The sequence below is a fragment of the Candoia aspera genome, chromosome 2 (assembly GCF_035149785.1).
Source record: "Candoia aspera isolate rCanAsp1 chromosome 2, rCanAsp1.hap2, whole genome shotgun sequence".
NCBI lineage: Eukaryota > Metazoa > Chordata > Lepidosauria > Squamata > Boidae > Candoia > Candoia aspera.
The window spans coordinates 5,896,198-5,924,047 of NC_086154.1; the positions used below are offsets into that span (position 1 = coordinate 5,896,198).

A 27,850-nucleotide genomic window follows, 5' to 3' on the forward strand; every position below is an offset into this window, starting at 1 on the left:
TTCTCTTATGTGTCACATACAAAGTCTACTCACAATATGACTTTATGTATCACGTGAACAAGTTATTATTTGTAATGATTATGATTCATTTTCAAATAATAAAAGGCTGTTTTTTGTCAGGGCTACATTGAAGAAGTTTCAACCACTCACTACTCTTTCCATGTTCCACACTTTTGCAGTTTTTCTCCTGATTGGATCCTCTCAGGGATGTAAGAAGACAGTCCTATTAAAACTCTTTCTTCATTCCATTCATTGATACGCTTCCTTATTTAACTGGATCATTTTATGTATAACAACCTTTTTGCACACTCTGCATATTTAAAATATACATACCTAATCCAAACTCTATTTTTGTCACAGTTTTCTCTGGTGTTTTCTTGCATGAGTAAGGGTGCTGTGGAAATTCAAACCTTCTGCATACTCCAGGCATTTATAAGGTTATATCCTAAAACAGATCTATTTATGAAAAGTTAGGGCAGTGCTACTTTTGGAACATTTCCATACCCCAGGCATTTTTATGATTCTCCTATATAAATTCTTTTACATTTCATAAGGATGTAAAGTGACCTCAGACACACTTGTGTGCGTCTTCCTACAGTCAACATATTTTTCTTGTTTTTCCCATGTGGGTCCATTATAAGAGATAGGAAAGTTACAGTTTCTCTCCTGCGTGTATTCGTTTATGTTTCATCAAGTTACTGTTCTGACTGAAGCTCTTTCCGCACTCTGTGCATTCATATGGTTTCTCTCCTGTGTGTACTCTTTTATGATATGTAAGATGTGAGCTTGCATTGAAACTTTTTCCACACTCCATGCATTTATACGGTTTCTCCCCTGTATGAATCCTTTTATGGTAAATAAGTTGGCTGCTATAAGTGAAGCTCTTTCCACACTCCAGGCAATTATATGGTTTTTCACCTGTATGGATTCGTTTATGTTTCATAAGGTGACTGTTCTGGCTAAAACTCTTTTCACATTCTGTGCACTTATACGGTTTCTCTCCTGTGTGCACTCTTTTATGGTATGTAAGGCAACTACTTTTATTGAAATTCTTTCCACACTCCAGACATTTATATGGTTTCTCCCCTGTATGAATCCTTTTATGGCAAGCAAGTTGACTGCTGTAAGTGAAGCTCTTTCCACATTCTGTGCATTTATATGGTTTCTCTCTTGCATGTAAGCGTTTATGCCTCATAAAACTACCTCTCAGACTAAAGCTCTTTCCACATTCAGTGCACTTATACAGTTTCTCTCCTGTGTGAATTCTTTTATGTTTCACAAGGTGACTGTACTGAGTGAAGCTCTTTCCACACTCTGTGCATTTACAGGGTTTTTCTCCTGTGTGAATTCTTTTATGTTGCATAAGGTTACTGTTCTGACTGAAGCTCTTTCCACACTCCGTACACTTACAAGGTTTCTCCCCTCTATGAATTCTTTTATGTTTCATAAGGTGACTGTTCTGATTGAAGCTCTTTCCACACTCTGTGCATTTGTATGGTTTCTCTCCTGTGTGGATCCTTTTATGACAAATTAGGACACTGTTCCAACTGAAGCTTTTCCCACACTCTGTACATTTATATGGTTTTTCCCCAGTGTGGATTCTAACATGCTTCATAAGGCTTCCACTTACCCTGAAGTTTCTTCCACATATCAGGCACGTGTATGGTTTTTCCCCAGTGTGGATTCTTTCATGGCATGTAAGGTCACTGCTGTAACAAAAACTCTTTCCACACTCTGTGCATTTATATGGTTTTTCTCCTGTGTGCATTCTTTTATGAGATGTAAGACGACTGCTTTTATTGAAACCCTTTCCACAGACCAGGCATTTATATGGTTTCTCCCCTGTATGAATCCTTTTATGGCAAATAAAATAACTGCTGCAATTGAAGCTCTTTCCACATTCCTGGCACTTATATGGTTTTTCCCCTGTATGCATTCTTCTATGATATGTAAGATGCCAACTTGCATTGAAACTCTTTCCACACTCCAGGCATTGATATGGCTTCTCCCCTGTGTGAATTCTTTTATGTTTCATAAGGTGACTGTTCTGAGTGAAGCTCTTTCCACACTCCAGGCATTTATACGGTTTCTCTCCAGTATGAAGCCTTTTATGTACCATCAAACTTCCACTCCCACTAAAGCTCTTTCCACATTCTGTGCACTTATAGGGTTTCTCTCCTGTGTGAATTCTTTTATGTCTTGTAAGGTGACCACTCTTACTGAATCTTCTTCCACACACCAAGCATACATATGGTTTCTCCCCTGTGTGGATCCTTTCATGTATGAGAAGGTTACCTCTCTGAGTGAAGCTCTTTCCACACTGAAGACATTTATGTGGTTTCTCCCTTGTGGGAATTTTTGGGGATAAAATAAGCAACTGTTTCTTATCAAAACCCTTTCCACACTCATACGTTTTCTCTTCTTTAGCAGAAATAAGGTGACTGCTCAAACTGAAATTCTTCCCACAGTTTATAAACGTACATGGTTTCTGTTTCATATATAATTTTTGATGAAAAGCAAGAGAGGAGGTATGATTGATACTTTGCCCATGTTTCTGATATTCATATTGTTCCTCTTTAGTCTGGGTTGTAGAATGTTTACTGAGATCAGTTGTCTCTTTGTCTGTTTTGCCACAACTGAGATATTTTCCCTTTTCTTCTCGGTGAACTTGCTGGGTTGGGAGGTCATGGACTTCACTGTATCCAGAAGGGCTTCTCACCCCTCCATTAGTTATGCACCTTTTCTTACACCTTTGTGATTCTCCTTGATTTCCAAGCATCCCTTCTTCAGGCTTCATAATTTGTAATAGCACTATGCTGGGCTCCTTGTAACTCTCATGCTCCTGCTCATAACCTGATTTGAAGAACAGAAAAAAGAAAAAAGTTAATCGTGATGTTCATTACAAAAAAATGCTACATCCAATATTTCTGCATATTCAAGATTTTGTTGGACTCCTCTTTGTATATTTATTATAGCAGATATAGTTTCAGGAATGCCTACAGTGTATAATTATGAACCTAGCCTAAATTCATCAGGGCATTACAAATGACTTTTGGATTATTCTCCACTTAATCTTATGGGATATTTTTGTTTTTTCCTTGTGATAAAACACTGCTCTTTGGTTGCCTGAAGACTGGATAATCAGGAGGAAGAGGGGATTAAGAACATCAACTGATGCCTTCACATTTATTATACAAAATACAATTTCAGGAATGCCTTACGCTATATAGTCTACCTAGTCAAGATATAGAAGACCTGCCAACATGAACACCAGTGACACCCAAGGACTGTGGGCTTGCAATTGTTGTCCCTATATATAAAAAGGCAAACAAGGTACACATTCACTCCTCAAAACGTGGTAGAAGACAAATTTCTGTTCTGCTCTATGGAGACAATGCTGCAATGTTTTTAATTATTCCTTTTGGTCTTAAAAGAACACTGAGCCCTAGCCCAATATTGCAAGGAAAATTGGCTGGAACTCAATTATCAGAAAACTAAAGTCACAGCATTTGCAAAAAAGCCCAATAACTCTTCCCGGAGCATAGATCGCCACAAGATTGAACCTGTTTTCTGTTTCAGATACTTTGCTATAGTCTGTCATTCGGCCCATGGGGACCACATTGCTGAAAATGCAAAGCGTTCATCTGTCATCCTTAAATACCTGAAGACAAGAGGTTGCTATTATATACCCACAGGTCTCAGGTTATTTGAAGCCCAGCCATCAACACAGCATCTCTGTGGTGCCCTGCTGAATCTCTTCTCCCAGTTCACATAATCCAAATTTCTTAACAGCACCTCTTCAAACCCTCAATTGTCTCTCTAATGCCACCTTACAATTGGAGGCAGGTTTCATGAAAGTGGAAGCTAGAATCTGGTGGCCCATATTCAACCATTGGGTCAGATTATCTTTCTTTCCCCATGGCCATGCCCAATTAATGACAAATGATGACTTCCAATCTGTGTAGAAGCATGCAGTGGCCATTAAAAATGTCATCCTTGGGCTACTCCCCAGGTCTTCTATATAACGTGGCTCATGATCAGAGCAAAGCACTTTTCAGACAGCACATAACAGATACAGAACACCAATCTGACCTATGCAGGGCCCCAAACTTCCTTGCTAGTGAATCCATCAAGTCTTCTTCCTCCCCCATGGCACACCTAATTAAGTTGGATGCCCCTAAGCACAGAAGGGCCTTCACTCTAGCATTAAATGGCATGCCTTCCCCTCAGCAGTCCTTGAGGGTCAATAAAGGAAGACTCCCTACTTGGAGCGGCAGTGCCCCTCCAACTCTGGACGTAGAGAAACAACAGAGCCCATGCTCCTCCAATGCTCGGACTATAGAAACATTTGCATCAGTCTCTTCCTAATATTGCTATGTAAATATGTAGGACGCACAGGACAATTTTTCACCTCCCTGTTGCTCTCAGATATTAACCCTGCCATAAAATTTAGCACTATCAGGTTCTTTGCAGCAGTCCCGCAAATGTGTCAAGATTGTGACTTCTGGCTCTGTTTGGGACTCAACACTATAAGCTAGGCTCAGTGTGCACCTGGTTTGCCTTATTAAATACAGATATACTTTTTCACATACAATATATACAGATGCTGCCCTATACCCTTCTGACACTCCCATTCCTTTTTAGATTCTTGCTTTTTATGTAGTTTAGGCCTTCTACGTCTCTGACGTATATATTTAGCTTTTTACACTTTATATGGCTCTTATATACAACTCCTTTTAGAAAGTGGAGGTAAAGAAAGAGGATACGGAAACCGCTCCTTCAGAACAGATTGAAAGGAATTGATGTAACAAAAGAGTGAGGAGTTATGCTAATGGGAAGCAGGAGGAGGTATAACTGATGGAATGATGATGTGAATGAAGCTGTGGATGAAAAAAGTGCATATAAGACCTGCTGCAAAACCAGAGGAAGATTCAATTTATTGAAATATTTAATTTTTTCTGTTGTGTTTGCAGAGCTGTATAATTCTTTAAATAATTATAGTTTTTAGAAATACTTTTAGTTGTAGTAACTAAGTGACCTATCTTCTTTCCTTCACTATTTAAAGCAGACTGATTCAAAAATTTCATTAGTTTTTCATAAATCTAATTTGATTCTGATTTAGAACATATACATCAGCTAATGTTATCATTTTATTATCAAACTTCTCTTCCAGGAAAATAAGTCTTCTTTTAAAATCAGATTTTTTCCTACCATAAGGCTTGTATTAGCTTAAAATAGAACAGTTACTACTTATTAGACCCTCCCCAAAATGATCTACCAAATTATTTCTCCTTGAGTCTAACTTTCATGTTTAAAACATCTAAAAAACCAGCTGTATTCTAGCTCTTTTTATCACATCCCTGAACCCCTAACATTTAAATAAAACTGTCCTACATTATTCACCCTTTGTCATATGATATTTTTGCTGCTCCAGTCTTTTTTTACATCAACAGTAAATTCCAGACTATCGTATCATTAAACATTCTTCAAATAAAAATAAGGGGAGGCTTTATTTTATGATTAACTATCCTTTTTTCTCCCTTATAGCTTCTTTCTCCACCCTACCATTATTTCCACCAACTACACCCTCCCCCACAACCCTCAGAGACTTTCTAGTGGTTAAGGCTCCGGGCTAGAAACCAGGAGACTGAGAGTTCTAGTCCTGCCTTAGGCATGAAAGGAGGCTGGGTGATCTTGGGCCAGTCACCCTCTCTCAGCCCAACCCACCCCACAGGGTTGTTGTTGTGGGGAAAATAAGAGGAAGAAGGAGTATTAGATATGTTTGCTGCCTTGAGTTATTTATAAAAATAATAAAGGTGGGATATAAAATAAAAAATAAAGTTCACAGAGGATCAATTAAATGCTTTATTAGGTCAACTATAGTGGAATGCTGTGCTCAGCCCTGGTTTTCCTCCTTCCCACTCTATTCTATCCTTATATTCTATGTAATACTTTGCTGTGTTTCATTTATTTATTCAGGATGATATAAAAACAAACCAAAACAAAATGAGAAAGAATGTCCTTCCTCTAGAGAAAAAGTGCTTTCTGAGTGCATAGGACAACAGAAGGCTTTCCACAATTAACCAAACCCAGAGCAAAGCAGGTCCTTACCCAGAGTGGCCACATTCCTAGAATTCTCCAGCATGACTTCCCTGTGTAAGGCTCTCTGGCTGGGGTCCAGCAATGTCCACTCCTCCTCTGTGAAATACACAGCCACCTCCTCAAAGGATAATGAGCCCTGAAAGTCAAAGGAAATGTTCCTCAACGGAAGTCCAGGAAGTTCTCTCCCAGATTTTCCAGACCTTAAAAGCAGAGTTTTGCAAAAGAAAAAATGCTTCTTTTCTGATATGGTAACTACAGGTTTTATAGCCGCCTCTCCACAGACTATTTATTTATTTATTTTTCAAATTTCTATCACTGCCCATCTCCCCAAAAAGGGAAACTCTGGGCGGTTTACAATAAAATTAACAGTTAAAACAATAAACACATAAATTACAATACAATCAATAACTAAAGAATAAATAGATATAAAAGCCAAGGAGCAGTAAGATCTCGTTCAATAGGGAGGTCACTACGGCGCCAGCCAACCACAGGAAGAACTATTGCACTTCCCATCCCAGGCAAGGCGGCAGAACCAGGTCTTCAAATTCTTCTGGAAGGCCGGGAGCAAGGGGCCTGTCTCACCTCCGGGGGCAGAATGTTTCAGAGGGCGGGCACCACTGCAGAGAAAGCCCACCTCCTGGACCCCGCCAAGTGGAATTCCCTTACCGACAGGGTCCGTAGCATGCCCTCTCTGCATGATTGGGTGGGTCTATAGCTGGCAAATTTTGCCAAGTGAACAAAGATGGAATCACAACATCAGGTTAGAGTTCAGCAATACAGCAACCTTGGAGAGCCTTCCCCTGGTCCAAAATGGTGTCACAGAGGTTCCCTGGGCAACAATAACACCTCACCTAACCTGTCTGATGAGGATATGACTCAGACCTGTCTGGTTGCAATTTCTTCCTGGCACAATTCATCTTGGAAAAAGACTTGGAAGACCTAGGTGACTTTGTCAGATCCCTTTCTGTGTGAAAGTTTTCATTTTGTTTTTAGACTCTTCCTCCCCAAAATTTTTGCAGCAACAGCCATTTTTATGTAGTAAATACATATTTCACATTAATTTCTAATCTGATGTGTTTCCATATATGTTTAATGCTAACACTATTCTTATTGTTATAAACTGCTTTGATTGTTTCCAACTGGTTGGAAGCAGTCCTGTAAAAATCCAACGTAATTGGAAAAATGAGTTTTAATTCACTTCTAGCTACGTGACTATTCTTTGTCCACATGCCTGAGGATTTAATTTAAAAGAAAGTAGTGTAACCTACTGCAGGCACAAGATATTTAAATACTCACCATTTCCATGAATGAATTAGCTTTTTTTTAATAAGAATTTTATTAAGTTTCAAGCAAAGATAAAAGCTACAGAAAAACAAAAAACGACAAAGAAAAAAAAAGAAAAAACTAAAGATGTGTAGAAACACAAGAGAAAATTTTTCAAAATTATAAAAAGAGGTGATTTCCGACTTTTAACAGCAAGGATATACAACAGTTTTCCATAATCAATCCCTTACTCTATATTAAACCAAAATCACATTATTTCTATAAATCATTCCATTGGCACATTATACAAATCACTAAATATAGTTGCTCCTTCCCCTTATATTCAAAGAAAAGAAAAAAATATACACCTCCTAATCAACTCCCCAAAGATGACATTTCTTTAATTATTTCCTTCCTACTACTATTCCATACATTCCTGTCTACTGTAATAAAGATCAAACTAAAAAACATATAAAATTGTCTGCCATTGTACTTAATACAATTTTAATAATTTAACCATATTAAACCAAAACCAGACATTTATTATTTTTATTACTGTATACCTTAATAATCTTAATCCAAGTCATTAAAGATAAACGAAATCAGCCAAACCCTAAAAGCAATCCAGATAAATATTCTTAAACCCTTACCCCACTTCAAAATAAACCAGAGCATTTACAGATCCCCACAATGCACACAGAGCTTTTTTCTTAAAAAACCCAAACAGCCCAACTGCCCCCCTCAAAAACTCCGACTTCTCTTCAGGAGACCTCCCATACATAATGACCCCTTCTTTTCCATGGCAATCCATCAGAAGATCTATTTCACTTATGGCTTGCAACTCGATCTCTTGCTTTAATCAACTCAACTATCCGATCTTCATCAAGCATTTCAACAGAAGCCCCAATCTCACTCTTAGAAGAGACATTTCTGTCACTGTTAAATTCCTCAGTTTCATCCTTGACATCCCCAACCAGATGACACATTTTAAGATCTCATGTTTTCCACAATGTCCTGAATGTCTTGCACAAAAACTTGATAGGAATCAGAAAGAATCTGTTTAAAATCTTGTTGGAAGTCAGAGAAAGTCTGTTTAAAACCCTCCATGTCTCATGCAGTAGATTACAGTGCCCCCAGGACCCTAACCAGTGAAAATCGAAGATATGAAAGAATTCAGAAATGTGTTTACATAAGCAAAAGTGAGGTATGCAGACAGTTCCCCAGGGAAAGTAGAAGCAGAAAACTAAAAGTTCAAAACAGCCGATTCAATGTGTAGGAAAATGCTAATTTCTTCAAATTTAGTACAAAAATAACAGGGAGACAATTATTTACTCTCAATCCTCCTTAATATTTGGATGGAAAACAAAACTTGAAAAGCATTTTTTTAAAAAAATTGATCCCAAAAATAAAGGTAAGCACCAAGAGAACCTGTTTCTCCTTGCTGTAGAAAGCCTCTCTTAGAGTACACGTACTTAAAAGAAACATAAATTGGGTGCTTTAGAAATGGGGTGGCCAGTCTTAGTGTCCCTTTAAGGCTACAGCGCGACTTGGAAATGGTGATGTCCCAGCCTCCCAGTGGCTCTTACCAATCAAACACGAATTCTGTTTGCAATCTTCTGGCTGCAAGCAGCTGTCCAGAGGACAGATGAGGTGATTCCAGGTGTTTTCTTTTTTCTGGAAAAACACTCCTGGGCTTCAGGAAAAACCTGCCTGAGCCCAAAAAAACCGCCATGTTGTCAGTTTTGCCCACTAAGCCCGTGGGCGCACCTGTTCAGTCCACCACCGGAAGTCCAAATGAATTAGACTTCTCAATATTAGTCTTCTTTAGGTTGTGCTTAAAGAACCATCTTGAAAGTGGGACCAAGCTGAATCCTGATCTCAACACTTGACCTCCTTAACAAGCTCTGCATTGAATCTCATGAAAAAAATGCCCCCTCCCCATTTTTCCCTGCCCTGATGAAGCTCCCTTACCTGAGCTGTTGCTGCTCCACCACAAAAAGGAGATGTTTCAGCAGTTTCCATCAACAGCCTTCCATTGCCTGTGATGTTAAAAGGAGATGGTCACAGAATATTTGGAAGCTGGCTGAGTCAGCTAAGGAAAGCACTATCAATTAATGCCAGCCCAGAATTCTGTGTAGAAGCAGCACAGGAATGAAAGCACCTCAGGCTTCACTGCCTCAGAACCAACCTTCACTTACGTGGCAGCGGGACCCCAGCTGGATCCTCCTCAGAGATCCTTCCCCACAGCTGCTCCAAAGAGGGACCAGGGAGAGCTTCCCTGCCTTCAGGAGGTACCACAACCTCCTTCCTCAGCGGCTCCTGCATCTTAAATAACAGCCAGGACCAAAGAAGAACAGAAGTTAAAACAACTGAACATTGGAAGGAGGGGATTCTTCTCTGCCTCCAAAGCTGGACCTTCTTAAATCCAACCCCCTTCCAACCCCCCAAGATGGGGCAAGTGGAGGTGCAAATACCCTTGGGATTCCCCTTCCTCCTGTGGAATAATCTGGACGGGCAGACAGAACTCTGTGGCTGAAAAGGGAGGGAAACCAACCACTCCCCTATTGCTAGAAGCTGCATTTGAGGCGGGCAAAGCGGTTAAGAAAGCAAGGACGGTTCTCCTCTCAGGGTCCTCCAGGGGCCCCGGCCCCGCACTCACCCGCTGCCCTCGCTCCTCCTCCGCCTGGCTCAGCAGGAAGCCCTCGGCCAGGGCCACCGCCTGGGAACAGCTCTCCGCGCCGCACTCCCGCACCCAGCTCGCCATCTCCGCCGGCAGCACAGCCAGGAACTGCTCCAGGATCACCAGGTCCACCACCTGAGCTTTGGTGCTCCTTTCTGGCTTCAGCCACTCCCGGCACAGCTGCTGCAGGCGGCTGCAAACTTTCCGGGGCCCCTGGGACTCCTGGTAGCAAAACCTGCGGAAGCGCTGAACCTCTGAGTTGAGGGGCTCCTCAGGGAGGCCCTCCTGCCCGGCTCCAGGCCACAGCGCCCCTCCCTCTTCGGGCTCAGTGGCAGGGGGGCCTTCTGCTGCTCCACCTCCTTGAGTCAGTGGCAAGTCCATCTTGTGGGCCAGTCAGGACAAGCCTCCCCGGTGGCGTCTATTCAGCTCCTCTCCTTCTTGGCCGCATTTGGCAAAGAGCCTCTCAACGCTGAGCCGCCTCGCTGTGGACAAGCAGATTCTCAACATGCAAAGGAATTGGCTTCCAACTCCCGCTCTACGTTAGGCTGGAAGGACAGGCTGAAGCAAAGGCTGAGCGATCCCACAGCGATGGAAAGGCCTCTGAGATGCAATCCCTGATCAGTTCCCATGATAGGGTCGCCCGCTCACCATGCCGCCCAGGGCCACCAACCCAAGGCAAACCACCCAGCGCTGCCTCGCCTTCCGCTCCTCCGGCCCCCTCACCCAGCGGACGGACTCGATCCCACGGCCAGCCCCAGCCGCTCCTCCCAGGCCCCAGTACAGAAGCGCCCTTCCGACCCCGAGACGCCGAAGAGAGAGAAGATGGGAGACGCCACCGCGGGAGGCGCCCTCTTGGGCAAGAGGGCGGGGAAGGCGCTTTCCAAGCTCCCCGGATCGCGGCCGGCGCCGAGGAGACCCAGCGGGGATCTCCAGGCGAGCGGAGCGGGACCGGCCGGGCGGCACCTCGCCCTGCCCGCGCGTGGCTTCCCCGTCTTGGGGACGCCACTACTCACCTCCTCCCCGGCTTTCCCGGGAAAGGGGGCCTCCCGGGCAGGCGGGGTCGCGCTTCTCCCGGTCTCGCTCCGGGAAGCACAGCGGCAACTCACCCGCGGCTCCCCTCCCACTCCCGGGGCCTCGGGCGGCGGGCGAGAGAGCGCTTCTTCCTAGAGAGGCAGCGCGCCGGCCGGCCCCCGCCCCCCCTTTAAAAGGTCCCCGGTTTCCTCCTCCTCCTCCCTCTTTTCCGCAGGAGGCAACAGCTGGCAAAGCTTTCTCGCGCATGCTCCGTCCCACTTTGAAGAGAGGAAGCTCCTGGAACCGCAATGTGTGCAACCATCAACTTTGTGGATTCCCCAGTTCTTCCTGGGGATCGTTCAAGAGATCCCAGAGCGTTTTCATCTCTTCTTTCTGTCAAACATGCAGCGGAGAGGAAAAGACCCATTTAGGGCTCATTTAAGCCAATGGCTCCTTTTTTCCTTTCCCAGTAGTAACATATGGCTGCGAGAGCTGGGCCATAAGGAAGGCTGAGAGAAGGAAGATAGATGCTTTGGAACTGTGGTGTTAAGAGGAAAATTCTGAGAGTGCCTTGGACTGCAAGAAGATCAAACCAGTCCATCCTCCAGGAAATCAAGCCAGACTGCTCACTTGAGGGAATATTAAAGGCAAACCTGAAATACTTTGGCCACATAATGAAAAGACAGGACATCCTGGAGAAGATGCTGATGCTAGGGAGAGTGGAGGGCAAAAGGAAGAGGGGCCGACCAAGGGCAGGGTGGATGGATGATATTCTAGAGGTGACAGACTCTTCCCTGGGGGAGCTGGAGGTGTTAACGACTGACAGGAAGCTCTGGCGTGGGCTGGTCCATGAAGTCACGAAGAGTCGGAAGCAACTGAATGAATAAACAACTCAAGTGTTTACTTTCACTGGAATAATAAAGATGCAGAGAAGCTGAATAAAATTCCCACAGTGCTAAGCCATAGTTTATTTAATAATTGGTATAAAGCTTGGCCTATCGCACTTTGCCCCAAACTGTTCCTGGAAAGCACAGGATCAAACACTTGCTCTAACATCTGCCTCAAATGGGGATGGCAGTAAAACCACTGCACTTGGACGTTTGATCAGCAGTAGCAGTTTCAACATGAGGGCCAGGATGGTATGGAAGCTGGGCTCTTCACTGAGGAGCAGGCTCAGAAAAAAGCTCCCTGCCAAGTATTTCTGAGAAAATAACTTGCAAAAGCCAAGAGGTTCACACTTCACAGACCTTAATATCTACTTTATCTCTTTATCATATCATGGTTCATCCAGCCTCTCTTCAAAAACCTGTCTTTTAAATAAAGTTTTAACTCTGCTGTGACCCTCGAGAAATCATGGAGAGCAAGTATAAACCAGAGGACTAGAGAAGGGCAAAAGCGGTTCTATTTCCAAAACGGGGAAGGAGGATGTGTGTAACCAAATACTGGACTCCTTGGACTCACAGCGGCCCTGCAGATGCCTCTGGATAGGAGCTCTGAATCAGGAGACGGGCACAAGACAGCTGCCCTCTCCATCTCCTCTGTATTCAGAGTAGATCTTCCAAGCCACTTCTTTTTTCTTGGGGAAAATCAGTAGCTGCTCCATATGAACCATGTAGCCTGGGGTCACACATTCTGCTAAGCCACAGTTAGTATAAGTCACAGCCAGACTGAACCCATGGTTTCTTGAGTGGTCACTGCAGTACCAGGAGACTCTGGGCCTTAAAGATCTGGCTGGACTCTCAGTTGTGGGTTTGAGATCACCACCACTGAGTCTCTCCTCAGTCCCAAGTTGGACCAAGGACAATGCAACTGGTTCATTTTCACTGAGTGAACCCAGACAGAGAGGTTAACTCAATAGTCCTATCATAGAAGGTTGTCAAACACCTTTTCTGAGCTCTCTGGAGGGTAAAGCTGCCTTCTGCTCTACCCAGACACCAGACCTGCTACTGACCACCAGGACCTCTGGAAATGACCATGGTGACTCATCTGGAGCTTCCTTTTGCTTTTCCCACTACATCCTTAGCCTATCCAAATGGTATCTACAGCCATCTTCCCTTAAGTTGTCCAAGCAGAGAGACAGATGTTATATATCATTGCCCCCTGTACTGGTTTTTATAGGACTTCCCCATAGGAACACCATTCTGCTAATTAAGTATTTTTAGTTTAATAGAGCCAGTTTGGTCTAGTGGTTAAGGCAACAGGCTAGAAATCAGGAGACAGAGAGTTCTAGTCCCGCCTTAGGCATGAAAGCCAGCTGGGTGACCTTGGGCCAGTCCTTCTCTCTCAGCCCATCTCACCTCACAGGGTTGCTGTTGTGGGGAAAATAGGAAGAGCAAGGAGTATTAAGTATGTTTGCTGCCTTGAGTTATTTATAAAAACAATGAAGGCAGGATAGAAAATACATACATACATACATACATGTCTTGACTAGAAGTTGACTACGAAAAGTACCTTAAGTCATTAATGGTCTATTAGAATTTATTAGACATATACTTTAGATCTGCTGGTTATTCAAGACTTCTTAGTTATCAACCTGTATTTTACTGCTCATACTGTTTTTTTCCCCCCTTCCTCCTTTTTACTATATTTTCTATATTGTTTTAAATCTGTATCTTTTTTCCTTTGAAATTATAATAGGAATAAACAAATAACGATACAGCTTTTATTTTTTTTAACTTGAAGTACTTACATATAAAGCAATCATTGGCAAAGGAGATAAATACAAGGAAATGCTCAATACACAAGGACTAAAAAGAATCTCCAATAGATAAATCTACACAAGAAGACATCAGGCAGAGAGATTTTTTTCCCCATTTTTTCCCCAGCCTCTCCCCACCCTCCCAGCACCTTATCCCTACTCCTAGAGAATGAAACCAAAGAGGAAGAACTTGTGGGGACTCTCCTTATGATACACAAGAGACATCCCTGCCTCAGTCAGGAAGATCCTGTTTGAGCTTTTCAATCATGGCTACTTTCCTTCCTGCAAAACAGGGGCAGCTCTCCTTCCTCCCACAGCAAATGGTACTTGGTCTGAAGAGGGGAGAACACCTCTGAGGAATGCAGTCAGGCAATGAAAGAGTAATGACTAGCACACTTCTCAGAGTGTGAGGGAACATAAAAAGTTCAGGAGCAGAGGAACTCCCAAAGGCAAACCAAGGAATGTCAAAGCAACACTGGGCAGCAGCCGTGTATCTGAGGTGCTGACTGTGTGGCTTTTGCTGGCTGGGAAACAATGATGGATCTTGTTTAATGAATTATGGACAAGCACAGAGTCAGCAAAGTCCTTTCTGAGTATTGTGCCCACTCCATTGCTTTGGATGGTTTCATGCTCTGAATAGTATTTCACATGATCATTGGATTTGAAGTGGCCCTTCCTGGTCCAATTCAGTTTGCTTAGTTCAGTGTACTCCCTCTTCATTCTGTTTCAAGTTTCTAAGAATGTGGTTTCATTCTTTTCACATTCCATGTTCCACCTTTACACATCTTTGAAAAATGGGGAAAAACACAATACTAATTTGAAGCAACTCACCTCTATCTGGAGATGCAGAATAAAAAAACAGGGAAATTCATCTACACTTTTACTGACAAAAGATACAGCAGGAGAAAATAGTGTGCTCCTTAGGAAAGGGAAAAAAATCCCGAATATTTTATTCTTCTTAAATTAAGAGACAAGGCTATAACAACCTTTTTACAGAGTTGGCTAATAGTGGGCTTTTAGAGAAGAGGAAGTGTGTTCCTGTTTTTGAGGAATTATTATTTGACAGTTTCACCTCTATTATCATAATGACATTTTTTATTTTTCAACCAGATTCTGCCACACTTATTCTGTAATGTGGGACAATCTGTGACAAGCCTTTCCTTTCTTCTATGGGACACGTCATCAAATGCTTCGTCAGGGCTTTTATATCCCTCTTAGTTGACTTTTTTACAAGATTAAATATTCCCACCTGCTTCAATCTGTTTTCATGGAATTTATCTTGAGCTCTCTGATAAACCCTGTTGGCCTCCAATACAACAGTCCCAGGTTGAATCTCTTAAATTGGGGAAATACTTGAGGTTTGGTCTAACAGTGTGGGGATGGACTCATACTTCCTTGGTGAAAACGACTGAGGCAAAATAAAAATTCAGTTATCGTTTTTTTGGCCAAATCCATAGAACACCTGGCACACTGATGGGTTATTTTCCTTTATAAGTATTTTTTCTGAATATACTTTGCCAACTTTAGGTTATTTTCAGCCTGAACATTTGGGTGACTTTGGGCCAATCACCCTCTCTCGGCCCAACCCTCCTCACAGAATTGTTGTGGATAAAATAGGAGACAGAGTATTGGGTATGTTTGCTGTCTTGAGGTGTCCAAATATAAAAGTGGTCTAGTGGTTAAAGCAACGGGCTAGAAACCAGGAGACTGAGAGTTGTAGTCCTGCCTTAGGCATGAAAGCCAGCTGGGTGACCATGGGCCAGTCTCTCTCTTGCAGCCCAACCCACCTCACAGGGTTGTTGTTGTGGAGGAAATAGGAGGAAGGAATATTAGGTCTGTTCGCCACCTTGAGTTACAGATTATAAAGGCAGGATAGAAAATAAAAAAATAAAATAAAGTTCACAGAGGATTAATTAAATAATAATAATAAACCTGCAAGAAATACCGGTTGCCTGCAAGCAAGAACTGGTGGCAGCACAAAGTAGGCAAAGTAATAGAAAACAAAGGAGCCAAAGTGCTCTGGGACTTTAGAATTCAAACAGAGAAGTATCTGGCACACAACACCCCAGACTTAACAATTGTTGATAAGAAAGACAAAGAAGTCTGGATAGTGGACATTGCAATACCCGGAGACAACAGAAGAGAAAGAACTGGAGAAAACTACAAAAACAAAAACCTACAAATAGAACGACTGTGGCAAAGATAGTACCAATAGTAATAGGTACCTTGGGTGCAATTCCAAAACATCTGGAGCACATGAACACCACCGGCACTGACAAAATCACCATCAATCAATTGCAAAGGGCAGCTTTACTTGGAACAGCTTACATCCTGCAACGATACCTTTAACACCATCAAACAACAATATCTGCCTGTCCTAGGTTCTTGGGAAGGACTCGATAGGTAGATAAAAATGCCAAATCTAAGCATCTGACTGACTATGCAACCAACCATAACAAAAATAACTCCTCCACCTCCTCTTTGGGGCTCTTTGAATCTTTTCTCCTCTTTCAGATATTCAACACATTTTCTTACCAATACTTTTCCTTTTCTCATAGAAAATGTTTGTAAGTGTATATTTAGGACCTCTTATGCTTCAACAAGTGATAGCAGTTACCAAGCCAGGCTGATCTCGGAAGCTAAGCTGGGCCACAAGACTTGGATCACCTGAAACATTAACACTGCAGGCTGGAAGAAAAAAAAATCATTAAAAAATTTCAAATTGGTTGGTAATAATGTTGAGAACAACCGAATAGAGAAAGTTGTAAGAAGTCAAGCTCAGCTCAAGGGGTACCTGTAGAGGATCAAAATGGTATCCACGCAGCATGATCAAAACCCTTCACCTCTTTTATGTGCGTCACATTCAAAGAAATATGGCTTCACATGCTGGGTTAACAGATCAGAAATACTACTTGGCAATGGTTAAGATTCTTTTTCAAGTAACAAATGGACGCTGTTCTTTGTCAGGGCCACCTTAAATTTCAGCCATCACTACCCTTTCTATGTTCCACTCATTTACAAAGTTCCTCTCCCAAGTGGAACCTCTCTGAGACATAAGACGACAGTTCTTATTAAAACAGTATCTTTGCTCCATTCCTGGATATACTTTTTATAATGAACGGATATCGTCTTTCTACACATCGCACATTTAGAGCTCATGTAGCTCATCCAAACTCACATATTTTCTCCTGTTTTTTTAATAATAATAATAATAATAATAATAATAATAATAATAATAATAATCAGCCAGTCTTGGTATTCAGAGTTTCTATGCAATCCAGGCATTTCCCCCAACAATAGGACCTCTTATGAGAAATAAATGCAGTGCTCCTTTTGAATTTATTTCCACACTTCAGGCGTTTTTATGGTTCTCCCATATGGATTCCTTTAGGTTTGATAATGCTACTCTTGCAACTGAACTTTACTCTCAGTCCACATATTTCTATTGTTTTTCCCTTGTAGGTCCCTTTATGAGAAGAAAACACTTGTGATGAAAGCTTCCAAGTTATGGTTTCTCTCTTGTGTGGATTCCTTTATGTTTCATAAGGTGACTATTCCGACTGAAGCTCTTTCCACAATCTGTGCACTTACAGGGTTTCTCTCCTGTGTGTATTTTTTTATGTCTCGTGAGGTGACTTTTGTGACTGAAACTCTTTCCACACTCTGTGCATTTGTATGGTTTCTCTCCTGTGTGAATTATTTTATGTATGATAAGGTTACTGTTCTGACGGAAATTCTTTCCACACTCCGTGCATTTGTATGGTTTTTCTCCAGTGTGGATCCTTTTATGGCAAATAAAGACACTGTTCTGACGGAAGCTCTTTCCACACTCTGTACATTTATATGGTTTCTCCCCGGTGTGGATTCTTATATGCATCATAAGGTTTGCACTTGCACTGAACTTCCTTCCACACTTCAAGCATGTATATGGTTTCTCCCCAGTGTGGATTCTTTGATGATATCTAAGACCATTGTTATATGAAAAGCTCTTTCCACACTCTGTGCATTTATATGGTTTCTCTCCTGTATGCATCCTTTTATGATAAGCAAGATGACTACTCCTATTGAATCTCTTTCCACACTCCAGGCATTTATACGGTTTCTCTCCTGTGTGAATCCTTTTATGGCAAATAAAATAACTGCTGCAGTTGAAGCTCTTTCCACATTCCTGGCACTTATATGGTTTTTCCCCTGTATGCATTCTTCTATGATATGTAAGGTGCAAGGCTGCACTAAAACTCTTTCCACACTCCAGGCATTGATACGGCTTCTCCCCCGTGTGAATTCTTTTATGTTTGATTAGGTGACTGTTCTGACTGAAGCTCTTTCCGCACTCTGTGCATTTGTATGGTTTGTCTCCCGTGTGGATCTTTTTATGGCGAATAAAATAACGGCTGCAATTGAAGCTCTTTCCACATTCCAAACACTTATATGATTTCTCCCCCGTGTGCATTTTTCTATGATATGTAAGATCCGAACGTACACTGAAGCTCTTTCCACACTCCAGGCACTGATATGGTTTTTCCCCTGTGTGAATTCTTTTATGTTTCAAAAGGCTACTATTCTGACTGAAGCTCTTTCCACACTCCAGGCATTTGTATGGTTTTTCTCCAGTGTGGACCCTTTTATGGCAAACAAAGACACTGTTCTGACGGAAGCTCTTTCCACATTCTGTACACATATATGGTTTCTCCCCTGTGTGGCTTCTTACATGCATCACAAGGCTTGAACTTTCACTGAACTTCCTTCCACACTTCAGGCATGCATATGGTTTCTCCCCAGTGTGGGTTCTTTTATGTCTTGTAAGGTGACCACTCTGATTGAATCTTCTTCCACACACCAGGCATACATATGGTTTCTCCCCTGTATGGATCCTTTCATGTATGATTAGTTTACATCTCTGAGTGAAGGTCTTTCCACATACTAGGCATACATATGGTTTCTCCCCTGTGTGGATCCTTTCATGTATAATAAGTTTACATCTCTGAGTGAAGGCCTTTCCACACTGCAGGCATTTATATGGTTTCTCCCTTGGGGGAGTATCTGCAGGTAAAATAAGCAACTTTTTCTTACTGGAACCCTCTTCATACTCATACCGTTTTTCATTTTTATGAGAAATAAGATGAGTGCTCAAATTGAAACTTTCTCCACAATTTATAAATGTATATGGTGTCTCTTTGAGATATGATTGGTGATGTAAATTAAGAGAGGAGGTATGACTGATACGCCCATCCTCTTGATATTCGTATTGTTCCTCTTTAGTCTGGGTTGTACAATGTTTAGTGAAATCAGATGTCTCTTTGTCTCTTTCACCACATCCAATATATTTTCCTTTTTCTTCTAGTTGGTGAACTAGCAGAGTTGGGAAGTCATGGAGTTCATTATATCCAGGAGAAGAGTTCATCCCTCCATTCATTATGCAACTTTTCTTACTCCTTTGTGATGTCTTTTGATTTCCAAGCATCCCTTCTTCAGACTTGATAATTTGTAATAGCATTACACTGGGCTCCTTGTAATTCTCATGCTCGTGCCTATAAGCTGGTTTGAAAAAAGAAAAGAAAAAGTTAATCACTACATTCATCAAAGAAAAATGCTGCAACTGTTATATTACTGCATATCCAAGGTTTCACTGAGTACCTCTTGTATACCTAGAAGAAACCACACTTCTATTTTATTTATGGTAGTGCCTCTGATATTCTTTTGGACTATTTGCTACTTAATTTTATGAGGTATTTCTGTTTTTTCCTTGTGAAGAAAATCTGCTCTTTGTTTGTCCAAAGACTGAATAATCGGGAGTAAGGGGCCATTATGGGAAAGGAGTACGACAGGGCTGTATACTCTCACCCTACCTATTCAACTTGTATGCAGAACACATCATGCAACAAGCTGGGCTTGAGGAATCCAAGGCTGGAGTTAAAATCTCTGGAAGAAACATTAACAATCTCAGATATGCAGATGATACCACTTTGATGGCTGAAAGTGAAGAGGAACTGAGGAGCCTTATGATGAAGGTGAAAGAAGAAAGTGCAAAAGCTGGCTTGCAGCTAAACCTCAAAAAAACCAAGATTATGGCAACCAGCTTGATTGATAACTGGCAAATAGAGGGAGAAAATGTAGAAGCAGTGAAAGACTTTGTATTCCTAGGTGCAAAGATTACTGCAGATGCTGACTGCAGTCAGGAAATCAGAAGACGCTTAATCCTTGGGAGAAGAGCAATGACAAATCTCGAGAAAATAGTTAAGAGCAGAGACATCACACTGACAACAAAGGTCCGCATAGTTAAAGCAATGGTGTTCCCTGTAGTAACATATGGCTGCGAGAGCTGGACCATAAGGAAGGCTGAGAGAAGAAAGATAGATGCTTTTGAACTGTGGTGTTGGAGGAAAATTCTGAGAGTGCCTTGGACTGCAAGAAGATCAAACCAGTCCATCCTCCAGGAAATAAAGCCAGACTGCTCACTGGAGGGAATGATATTAAAGGCAAACCTGAAATACTTTGGCCACATAATGAGAAGACAGGACAGCTTGGAGAAGATGCTGATGCTGTGGAGAGTGGAAGGCAAAAGGAAGAGGGGCCGACCAAGGGCAAGATGGACGGATGATATTCTAGAGGTGACGGACTCGTCCCTGGGGGAGCTGGGGGTGTTGACGACCGACAGGAAGCTCTGGCGTGGGCTGGTCCATGAAGTCATGAAGAGTCAGAAGCGACTAAACGAATAAACAACAATATACAACTACTTTTAGAAAACGGAGGTAAAGAAAGAGGATACGAAAACTGCTCCTTCAGAACAGACTGAGGAATTATATTTATTTATTTATATAGCAGCCTATCTCACTTTTACGTGACTCTAGGCAACTTACAATAAAACAAATAAAAACACAAAATACATAACATAAAATAAAAATAAAAATAAAAACACACAGCAACCAGACATGATCTAACCCAGGGTTTCTCAACCAGGGTTCCATGGAACTCTAGGGTTCTGCAAGAGGTCACTAGGGGTTTCGTGGGAGATCACAATTTATTTTAAAAATTATTTCAAATTCGGGCAACTTCACATTAAAGAAGTAAGTTTCATTCTTTATTTTCAGTATTTAAGAACACTGTTAATGCATATCTACAGGCCTAGACATGAAACGAATATAGTAATTTGTAACTTCTGGCCTCTATCTGACCTAAATGTGCAGGGATTCTCTGAGGCCTGAAAAATATTTTAAGGGTTCCTCCAGGGTCAAAAAGTTGAGAAAGGCTCATCCATACAACCATGAGACGGTCTCTAATCCCTACCCAGGGCCCAAGGCTCAAGCACAAAGCCAGGTTTTCAAGACCTTATAAAAGGCCAGTAGAGATGGGGCCAATCCCCACTTTTATTGCAAAATAGTGTGAGGAGTTATGCTAATGGGAAGCAGGAGGAAGTATAACTGATGGAATGATATGAATGAGGCTGTGAATGAAAAAAAGTACACATAAGAGCCTGCCGCAAAATCAGAGGAAGATTCAATTTATTGAAATATTTTTTTCTGTTGTGCTTGCAGAGGTGTATAACTCTAAAGAATTCTAGATCCTTTTTACAAATACTTTTAGTCATAGTAACAAAGTGACCTATATTATCTTCTTTTCTTTAATGTATCTTTTTTCCTTCATTCTTTAAAGCTCATTTGGGAATTGTTTTGTGTTCTTATTGTCAAATTCATAATATTATTGCTTTAAAAATAAAAGTTGGATGGCATCTTGGTCTCCAAGTTGGTCTCCCTTTCAAGTATATGTATATCTGCTGATCCTGTTCTAATATATTTTATCCATGAATTCTTATTTTCGGTATATATAATGCATTCACCTTTTGGGTATATTTCTTTTTGATTCTGCTTATTTAGCTAACACCATCTCTTTTTTTTTGCCTTCATGGTGTCCCTCCTTGTTGTTAGTGATTATTTTTTTCATTTGTGAATTATATAAAATCTAGAATTAAAATGTCAAAAGCACAGTCCAGAATAACATATTGGTGCAATTTCTCCTTGCTGCAAATTGATCTGAATATCTTTTTGAAACCCAAATATAATATATTCTTGATTTAGATTGATGCCTACCTATATAATATGTAATGCCTTTTCTTAAAGGTTCACAGTTCCCAAATACCAAGAAACCTATGCCTTTGCATTAACTCTGCAATTCCTTAAACACTTAGGTTGTCACCAATTTGATTCTGATTTGCAGCATTTATTTGATTTGCTATGGCTGCCCACTCAAGACGACTCCAGACGTCTTACAAAATCCTCCAAGACCCAGTACAGGTAGTCCTCACCTAATGACTCTAATTGGGGCTGGAATTTCCATCACTAAGCAAAATGTTATTCAGCGAAACATCACATGGCCACGCCACTTAGCAATGGTAGTTCCAGCTGTGGCCGTTAAGTGAGGACAATGTGGTTGTAAGGCAAGGACCTCACATGACCGCAACTTCTGACCTCCTGTCAGCTTTCTCATTGATTTGCTTGAACAATAACTGTGTTATTAAACTGAGGTGCCACATCAACTTCTTTCAGTTCATCCATGCAAACTACCATTCCTCTACCTTTTTGCAAATTCCCTTTCTTAGACCTCTTTTTCTCTCAGATCTAGCCACTTTACAGAATTTCAGCCAATTATCAATGGCAAAAATTATCAAAGAAGCTGGCTCAGCAGGAGACCAATTGCCTCAATGGGCCATTTTCACCACTGGCTAGCTCCAGCAGTGTGAATTAAGAATAAAACTGAAACGGGGATTCTGGAAGAAGTATTTTAGAGACTGGTAGAAGAATGATAATGATATGTCAAAGAGGGGAATTGAACTGAATGCTATAAATCAGGGTTTCTTAACCAGGGTTCTGTAGAACCCTAGAGTTCCACAAGAGGTCACTAGGGGTTCCCTGGGAAATCACGATTTAAAAATTATTTTAAATTCAGACAACTTCATATTAAAGTAAGCTTCATTCTTTATTTTTAGTTTAAGAACGCTGTTAATGCATATATACAGGTCTACCCATGAAACAAATATAATAATTTTGTAACTTCTGGCCTATATTTGAGCCTGAATGTGCACAGGTTCCCCAAGGCCTGAAAAATATTTCAAGAGTTCCTCCGGGGTCAAAACGTTGAGAAAGGTTGTTATAAATTGATGAAAGGAAGCCTTAAATGTATGAGAATGCTGAAAAGATGCTAAACTGCCGATGCGTATGGTATCACTGCAGGAATGTTAAAATATGAATTTGTTTACACATAGCTGTGTGACATCTTTTAAGTACTAACTGGATTCAAAGCTACGTAGCTTCTTGAAATCATCCCAGGTTTCAAAACAGCATCTTTTTTAACAACTGTCTAAAGAACTGTCTTGGGCTGAAGCACTCAGGGAAAAAATGCCACTTGTTCTCAGTCCTACAGGGAGTTAACACCTGATTTACCCAGAGCCAAAAGAGGGCCCTTTGACCAGCAGCCAGGAAGAGAACTGCCACTGGTTATTAGGCAACCGAGGAAATAGGGTGGTTGCAAGGAACAGACATCAGAGACATACCGGGCAGTATCTTCCTCACTTAAAGCTGTTCAGTTTATCTGCTCTTGATCAGGTTAGAGAGAAACTGTCATCTTCACTAAAGAACTTCCTCAGAAGCTTAAATGAGAAACAATCCTGTGAGTCATCTACCAAATTCTTCACTTACTCAGGACTTTCAAAAAATAAATAATAATATAATATAATATAATATAATATAAATATAAATATAAATATATTAGTGTTCTTATTCTAGGCAGGTGCTGTTTTATGACAACAAAATACTTTCCACAATCAATTCAATGCAGAGCAAAGCGGGCCCTTACCCTTACCCAGAGTAGCCACATTCCTAGAATTCTCCATCATCACTTCCCCATGTAAGGCTCTCTGGCTGGAATCCAGCAGAGCCCACTCCTCCTCCGTGAAATGCACAGCCACTTCCTCAAAGGACACCAAGCCCTGAAAGTCAAAGGAAATGTTCCTGAACAGAGGTCCCAGGAAGTTCTCTCCCAGATTTCGTATATCTTAAAAGCAAAGTTTTGCAAAAGAAAAAATGCTCTTCTTTGGTAATGATATACTACCGGGGTTTATAGCTGCCTCACCAAAGGTACCCTACACCTTGGAAATGTTTACAAGTGCACACAGATGGAACTGGACATCTAGGTTGGAATTTAACAATGCAGCCTCTTGGAGATCCTTTCCTTGGTCGAAAATGGAGCCATAGAAGTGCTCAGGTCAGCGGTGTTCCACCTACATGATTGGAATTTCTTCATGACACAATTCATCTTCAGAATTAAGTGAATTTGTCTGATACGCTTCTGTATGAAAACTTTCATTTTTTTATACCCTTTCTAAGATATTCTTTTTGCAGAAGCAGTCATCTCATACACACACACACATATACACATACATACACATACACACACACACATATACAGTACAGTCAGGACCAGAAATATTGGAACAAAGATAACTGTTTTGGCATTTGGCCTCTGTACACCACCACATTTAAGTTGAAAGGAAACACACCCAGATGGGAGCAAAGTCAGGACTTCCAGCTGTCATTCAAGGCATTTGACAAAAGTGGGGCACTAACCATTCAGGAAGTACAGCCAGTGGCATACACACACACCCATCATTGGTGGCTCATAAGTAATGGAATGAATGGCTGACAAGCAGCTTCACGGCCAGGTGTGGCCTGTTTCCTGGGTACCCCATGACCAATCAAACAGAGAAAAGGCTGGAGGTGGTTCTGAGTGTTACATTTGCATTTGGTAGCTGTTCACTGGAACTCTCAACATGAGGTCCAAAGAGGTGTCCATGCGAGTGAAGGAGGCCATCATTAGGCTTGAGAAAACAAAATAAACCCATCAGAGAGATAGCAAAAATACTGGGAGTGGCCAATACAATAGTTTGGAACATCCTGAAAAAGAAGGAACTGGCAAGCTCAGCAACAGCAAAAGCCTGGAAGACCATGGAAAACAATTAAAGTGGATGACCGCAGAATTCTGTTCACAGTGAAGAAGAACCCTTTCACAACATCTAGCCAGGTCAAGAACACTCTTGAGGAGGTAGGCATGTCACTGTCAACATCTACAGTCAAGAGACGGCTTTATGAATGTAAATACAGAGGCTTCACAACAAGGTGCAAACCACTGGTAACGCTCAAGAACAGAAAGGCCAGATTAGACTTCGCCAGCAAATACCTAAAAAAGCCTGTCCGGTTCTGGAATAAGATTCTTTGGACTGATGAAACCAAAATTAACTTGCACCAGAATGATGTGAAGAGAAAAGTATGGAGAAGGAAAGGAACAGCTCATGATCCAAAGCATACCACATCATCTGTCAACGTGGTGGAGGCAGTGTTATGGCATGGGCATGTATGGCTGCCAATGGAACTGGGTCACTGGTGTTTATTGATGACCTGACTGCTGATAAAAGCAGCAGGATGAATTCTGAAGCATACAGGGCTATACTTTCTGCTCAGATTGAGCCACATGCTGCCAAACTGATAGGACGCCGCTTCATATTGCAGATGGATAATGACCCAAAACATACAGCAAAAGCTACCCAAGAGTTTCTCAAGGCAAAGAAGCAGGATGTTCTTCAATGGCCAAGTCAGTCACCTGATCTCAGCCCAACAGAGCATGCTTTTCACTTACTGAAGACAAGACTGAAGGCAGAAAGACCCACAAACACGCAGCAGCTGAAGGCAGCTGCAGTAAAGGCCTGGCAAAGCATCTCAAGGGAGAAAACTCAGCATTTGGTCATGTCCATGGGTTCCAGACTTCAGGCAGTCACTGACTGCAAAGGATTGCCATCCAGGTATTAAAGGCGATCCTTATGTCTGTAATGATGTTGGTTTGCTCCATTACTTATGAGCTGCCAATGGTGTGTGTGTGTGTATGCCACTGCCTGTACTTCCTGAATGGTTAGTGCCCCACTTTTGTCAAACCCCTTGAATGACAGCTGAAAGTCCCGACTTCGCTCCCATCTGGGTGTGTTTCCTTTCACCTTCATTGTGGTGGTGTACAGAGGCCAAACGCCAAAACCGTTATCCTTGTTCCAGTATTTCTGGTCCTGACTGTATGTATGTATGCATGTGTGCGTGTGTGTATACATATATCTGATGTACTCATGTATATGTTTAATGCTAATCGATTCTTATTGTAATTTAATTGTTTTGGTTTATTAACACATTATGTTAATTAATCCTACTAATGTAATAAAAGTGTATAAATTAAAAATGGCTCGTTGCTTTCATTTCATGCTAGCTAATTCTTCTTCGTGCACATGCCTTAGACAGCAAAGGATTTATTTTAAAATAAAGTACTGTAAACTACTGCAGGAACAAGAAACTTAAACACTCAACTGTTTCCATGAATGAATTAGATTTCTCAAGAATACTGTTCTGTAGATTGTGGTTAAACAACCATCTTGAAAGTGGGACCAAGCCAATTCCAGATCCAACATGTGATTGCCTTAACAGACTCTGCACTGAATCTCGTTAGAAACCAGCACCCACAAAGGTTTCCCTCTTTTGATGAAGCTCCCCTACCTGAGCTGTTGCAGCTCCACCACAAAGAGAAGATGTTTCAGCAGTTTCCATTAACAGTCTTCCATTGCCTGTGGCTGAGATAAAAGGAAAGAAAGAGAGAAAATGTTTGCAAGCTGAGTGAGTCAGCTAAGGGAAGCACTATCAATTAATGCCAGCCCAGAATTCTGTGTAGAAGCAGCACAGGAATGAAAGCACCTCAGGCTTCACTGCCTCAGAACCAACCTTCACTTACGTGGCAGCGGGACCCCAGCTGGATCCTCCTCAGAGATCCTTCCCCACAGCTGCTCCAAAGAGGGACCAGGGAGAGCTTCCCTGCCTTCAGGAGGCACCACAACCTCCTTCCTCAGCGGCTCCTGCATCTGCAATAACAGCCAGGACCAAAGAAGAACAGAAGTTAAAACAACTGAACATTGGAAGGAGGGGATTCTCCTCTGCCTCCAAAGCTGGGCCATCTTAAATCCAACCCCCTTCCAACCCCCCAAGATGGGGCAAGTGGAGGTGCAGATACCCTTGGGATTCCCCGTCCTCCTGTGGAATAATCCGGACGGGCAGACAGAAATATGTGGCTGAAAAGGGAGGGAAACAGAAGGCTCCCCCATTGCTAGAAGCTGCTTTCGAGGCGGGCGAGGGGTCAACGAAGGAGGGACGGGCCTCCTCCAGGGGCCCCGGCCCCGCACTCACCCGCTGCCCTCGCTCCGCCTCCGCCTGGCTCAGCAGGAAGCCCTCGGCCAGGGCCACCGCCTGGGAACAGCTCTCTGCGCCGCACTCCCGCACCCAGCTCGCCATCTCCGCCGGCAGCACGGCCAGGAACTGCTCCAGGATCACCAGGTCCACCACCTGAGCTTTGGTCCTCCTTTCTGGCTTCAGCCACTCCCGGCACAGCTGCTGCAGGCGGCTGCAAACTTTCCGGGGCCCCTGGGACTCCTGGTAGCAAAACCTGCGGAAGCGCTGAACCTCTGAGTTGAGGGGCTCCTCAGGGAAGCCCTCCTGCCCGGCTCCAGACCACAGCACCCCTCCCTCTTCGGGCTCAGTGGCAGGGGGGCCTTCTGCTGCTCCTCCTCCTTGAGTCAGTGGCAAGTCCATCTTGTGGGCCAGTCAGGACAAGCCTCCCCGGTGGCGTCTATTCAGCTCCTCTCCTTCTTGGCCGCATTTGGCAAAGAGCCTCCCAACGCTGAGCCGCCTCGCTGTGGACAAGCAGATACTCAACATGCAAAGGAATTGGCTTCCAGCTTCCCCACTAAGCCCTGCTGGAAGGACAGGGTGAAGCAAAGGCTGAGCGATCCCACAGCAATGGAAAGGCCTCTGAGAAGCAACCCTTGATCAGTTCCCATGATAGGGCCGCCCGCTCGCCATGCCGCCCAGGGCCACCAACCCAAATGCAAACCACTCAGCGCTGCTTCGCCTTCCGCTCCTCCGGCTCCCTCACCAGCGGACGGACTCGATCCCACGGCCAGCCCCAGTCGCTCCTCCCAGGCCACAGCACAGAAGCGCCCTTCCAACCCCGAAGAGAGAGAG

The 27,850-nt window shown here is 42.5% G+C and overlaps 1 protein-coding gene across 3 annotated transcripts; it reads right to left on the reverse strand.

Moving 5' to 3' along the window:
* Positions 1–411: 411 nt before the first annotated feature.
* LOC134491932 (zinc finger protein 420-like) lies at positions 412–26,400 on the reverse strand. Of its 3 annotated transcripts, none has more exons than XM_063296018.1 (4): positions 26,336–26,400; positions 23,604–23,736; positions 17,307–19,292; positions 412–2,295 (listed from the first exon to the last, which is right to left on the reverse strand). In XM_063296018.1, exons 1-4 carry the CDS (start codon positions 26,384–26,386, stop codon positions 653–655), a joined length of 3,813 nt encoding a protein of 1,270 aa, XP_063152088.1. In that variant the 5' UTR covers positions 26,387–26,400; the 3' UTR covers positions 412–652. The 3 variants fall into 3 exon arrangements, with proteins under 3 accessions (XP_063152088.1, XP_063152087.1, XP_063152086.1); XM_063296017.1 differs by lacking the exons at positions 17,307–19,292; positions 23,604–23,736; positions 26,336–26,400 and adding exons at positions 6,112–6,238; positions 9,337–9,404; positions 9,554–9,666 and having other exon boundaries at positions 412–2,853; XM_063296016.1 differs by lacking the exon at positions 412–2,295 and having other exon boundaries at positions 13,888–19,292; positions 23,610–23,736.
* Between the last annotated feature and the right edge of the window lie 1,450 nt (positions 26,401–27,850).

Excerpts from the sequence above, each read along its gene's own strand:
- LOC134491932 (XM_063296018.1), bottom strand. The coding sequence starts at position 26,386 with ATGGAAACTGCTGAAACATCTTCTCTTTGTGGTGGAGCTGCAACAGCT. Across the intron at positions 23,737-26,335 it reads GTGGAGCTGCAACAGCTCAG|GGCTTGGTGTCCTTTGAGGA; the intron begins GTAGGGGAGCTT and ends TTTGACTTTCAG. Across the intron at positions 2,296-17,306 it reads AAAGAGCTTCAGTCGGAATA|GTAACCTTCTCATACATGAA; the intron begins GTCACCTTATGA and ends TCACTCAGAGAG.